This window comes from Morone saxatilis, unplaced genomic scaffold, assembly GCF_004916995.1.
Source record: "Morone saxatilis isolate NCDOM2014 unplaced genomic scaffold, NCSU_SB_2.0 Contig5, whole genome shotgun sequence".
NCBI classification, from domain to species: domain Eukaryota; kingdom Metazoa; phylum Chordata; class Actinopteri; family Moronidae; genus Morone; species Morone saxatilis.
Window position 1 is genome coordinate 17,658,542 of NW_023340095.1, and position 3,478 is coordinate 17,662,019.

The 3,478-nt window shown below is 43.0% G+C and overlaps 1 protein-coding gene across 3 annotated transcripts in view; it reads right to left on the bottom strand.

Annotated features, from left to right (window-relative positions):
* The window catches only part of LOC118338980 (RCC1 and BTB domain-containing protein 1-like), a 9,169-nt gene extending 6,028 nt beyond the window's left edge, over positions 1–3,141 (bottom strand). For 2 of the 3 annotated variants that reach the window (XM_035676463.1, XM_035676464.1), the window contains exons 1-4: positions 2,983–3,141; positions 1,530–1,779; positions 782–932; positions 532–698 (exon numbers count right to left, since the gene is read on the bottom strand). In XM_035676463.1, coding sequence (XP_035532356.1) covers positions 532–698; positions 782–932; positions 1,530–1,655 — 444 coding nt within the window. In that variant the 5' untranslated portion in view covers positions 1,656–1,779; positions 2,983–3,141. Of the gene's footprint in view, positions 1–531; positions 699–781; positions 933–1,529; positions 1,780–2,982 lie in introns of those variants that run through there. The other variant, XM_035676466.1, reaches the window with a different exon arrangement.
* Between the last annotated feature and the right edge of the window lie 337 nt (positions 3,142–3,478).

The following is a 3,478-nucleotide window of genomic DNA, read 5'->3' on the forward strand; positions in this document are numbered from 1 at the left end:
AGAGAGCCAGCCAGCCAGCCAGCCAGCACCAGTTGCCAGGCAACCAGCAGAAAAATGTACAGGTCCGAGCCAAGAAGCAGTTCTGTTAGCGAAGTTAACTGGCGGTAGCTTTATATTTATTGTAGACATGAAAGTCGAATCTATCTTCTGATCTAACTCTCTGCAAGACAACGAATAACTGTGTTTCCCAGAATGTCAAACTATTACTTTAACAAATCTCAAACTATTCTTCCTGTTTTTGTTCTTTATTCAACCAGTAAATACAACATTTTGTTGTGTCTGGGAACTGGTAGGACTACAGTAAGACGCTGACTATGTTTGAAATAGTTTGAAGCACAAGACTGAGCTTAGTTTTCAGCTCAAGGGGATCAACTACTGCTGTGTATTGCCCTGCAATGGACTGTATGACTAAGCTCTGTCTGTGACCAAAGCTGAATCACCTGCGTCATTAGAAAGGCTTTAATGGGGTTTCCATTCTGCTGCATGTACAATTCTGCCGTAAAATAAACTTATTTGTCTCCAGACACTCACTTCTCCTGAGTCAGTCAGAGCCATTGAGTGGTGAGAGCCACAGGCCACCTCTGTGACCTTCTTATTGAGCAGGCTGGCAGACACAAGCACCGGAGCTACTCCTTGGTTGGTTGTCCCATTTCCCAGTTGGCTGTAACCATTATGGCCCCAAGCAAAAAGCTCTCCATCTGAAACACAAAAAGATTAGTCATTCTGCAGCACTTTTTAATCCAAATGTGAAGAGGAGGATTAAAATGTTTTGTGCAGCTACCCTCTGTGGCCAGCAAGATGTGGGGTCCGCTGCCATAGCTCAGGCTGACCACCTTCCTCCCACTCAGGAAGTCCACCTTCTTGGGTATAATGGTGCTCTGGCTGTCGCCTGTTCCCAGGCAGTTACTGCAGTTCAACCCAAACACATACACCTGAGTGTGGAGAGAGGAGGGACAAACCAGAGAACATGTAATGTGGATCAGAGATAAGCAGGGCTAAGCAAAGACAGCCCCAGTCAGCCGAGTAGGTAGCAGGTCACATTCCAGACACACAAAGATAAGAGTGTAGTAGTAACAACAGCACTGATACACAGAGGTGACAAGCAAGGACGGGAGCACTGGCACACTGTTTATTTTGATATCTAAAAGAACCATTGTAAAGGTTTGGCAACTGCATACACACTACTGCTGATCTATTCTTTAACAAAAGATTTACAATGAAGGTTAAACATATGGAGACCTATTGAAGCAGGAAACTCCTGAATTCACATTATGCTTTTCTAAATGTGCACAAGCCTTTCTGCAGACCACTTTCAAATCTGTAGTGAGGCTGCGTTTCTTGATTTTCTGGCCACTTGGGGGCAGCAGAACAAGCTGTAAGCATAACACTGACTTATTTTTGCATTATAAAAGGAGTTAAGGTGACATACTTCTTAATTTAATTTCTTAAGCAACCCTGGAAGCCTCACATTACCAATAAAAGTCAGCAAATGACTTCCCTTGTACACGGTTTTCCCTCCGACCTCTCACCTCATCATCGTTGGTGATGTAGATGGCCTCATTAGCAGACATTCCAAACACGCAAGCTTTCCGTATTGCAGAGAGCTCCTGGGGCCCCATCAGGCTGAAAAGGGGCCATTTGGTTACATCAACCATGATGCACTCACTGTCAGTCTGTGGGTGAGGTGGCCTGGAGGGAGAGCACCTCAATCCAAAGGCATGGCAGGCGAAAGGGGCAGGGGGAGGGGGTGAGTAGGCAACGTTGCCAGTGATGCAGACACTGTTGTGAGTGGGTTTGAAAATATTCAGAGTCAGGGAGCATCAAAGACAACCTCTATGAACATTCATTCAGTCAATGCAATGAAACCATGCTAAACCCACAGCTGATTTTGCCGAGGAGATTAGAGAGAAGTTGGGTCATGTGGTGCAACATTAGCTCAAACAGATCAGGGCCGGTATGTATTAAGCTCCTTAAAGTTTTTGTCTTAAGTGCTTCAAAATTCTCAGAGTGATATCTATTTATTTCCTCAGTCTTATAGTTAACAATACATGGCAAATATATATTGAAGACTTCGCAAAATAATTTAAGAATGAATTTAACGTACAGAGGCAGAGGAGTATTGATTTTTGTACCGATTGTTTGTCTTCGTTACGTGTTCATACATATATAAATAAATATAATATAGACTAATACATATAGTATACCTATATAGTAGTTATCCACAATTTAACCGCCAAATGTGTAGTATATTGGTTCACCCAATATTCAAATAAAACTCACTTGGATGTCATTTCTCAGAATGAAACTATATATAACTATAACTGATATGAGGGAGTCACAAATTCACTGTCAAACATCAAACTGAAAGATTCAAAACGATTAAAACTGTTACCTGATAACTTCACCAGCTTAAGTCCTGAAGCTCTGACCTCTGACAGACAGCTGCTGCCTTTGTACACTTTACCATAACTCTACTATCAGATGTAAACAGTGTAACATCTGCTCTCTCTTCAGACCATAGACAAGCTGTTTCTGTCTGACTGAACACGGTTATTGGTGAAAACAACATTTGGTATATAATTGGTGAAAGTCTAGGTCACAGTGGCTTTATGTGTTGTAACAACACTGCTAAATCCACAGCAGCTCACAAGACCCACTGCTCCTGTGTAATGTGTTATATTACACACACACACACACACAGAGCAAACATGGGCCACTTCACTGTTAAATGAACACAGTTAGCTCGCTGGCTAATGTTGGCCATTGTTACAAACGCATTATTCAGCAAACTGTCCAGCTGACACAACACAGCCAAGTGAACCGAGTTGCTACTAGACTGATCCGTTTGGAAAGTCTCTCTAATCTAACATAAGCTAACTCTCTTTCCAGCTGGCTACCGTTAACACATTTAGCCTGGGAGGAGAAAGACAGCTTTATCGACTACTTTCAAAGCTACAGAAGAATAACATGAGCATGTCCCACCTGTTAAAGAGCTGTGTCTGTGGTGTGGGTTCTGGCCCACGGCGTCACCATGTCACACGGGTCGGTAGCGGTGTGTGTGTGTCTGTGTTTTCACTTTCTGCTGAAGCTCACACACTCGCTGCTCTGACGCTTATTTGCGGAAGTGCGGAGAAAAATAATGTCACGTGATTCGAAGACCAAAATAATCGAGCCCAGACTCGAGCAACGCCATACTCTGGATCCAGTCCGCGAAGCTGTTAAAGGGCAATTTCACCAATTTTGTACATAAAGATCCGTTTAGTACACTGAAGACTCAAGGTCCACCCATCTGCTTTATCCGGAGTTTTCTACCACATCTCAAGATCTTCCTCAGCAGGTGGTGGACGCTCAGTTGTCATAGAGATGTATGTTCAGTGGTTCTGGTGACAAGATACCTGGAGGATGTATTTTGACTTGAGACACATTTTCCACTCAAATGTGAGTTTTTCTTATTGTTCACTTTGGCGTTTTAGTTTCA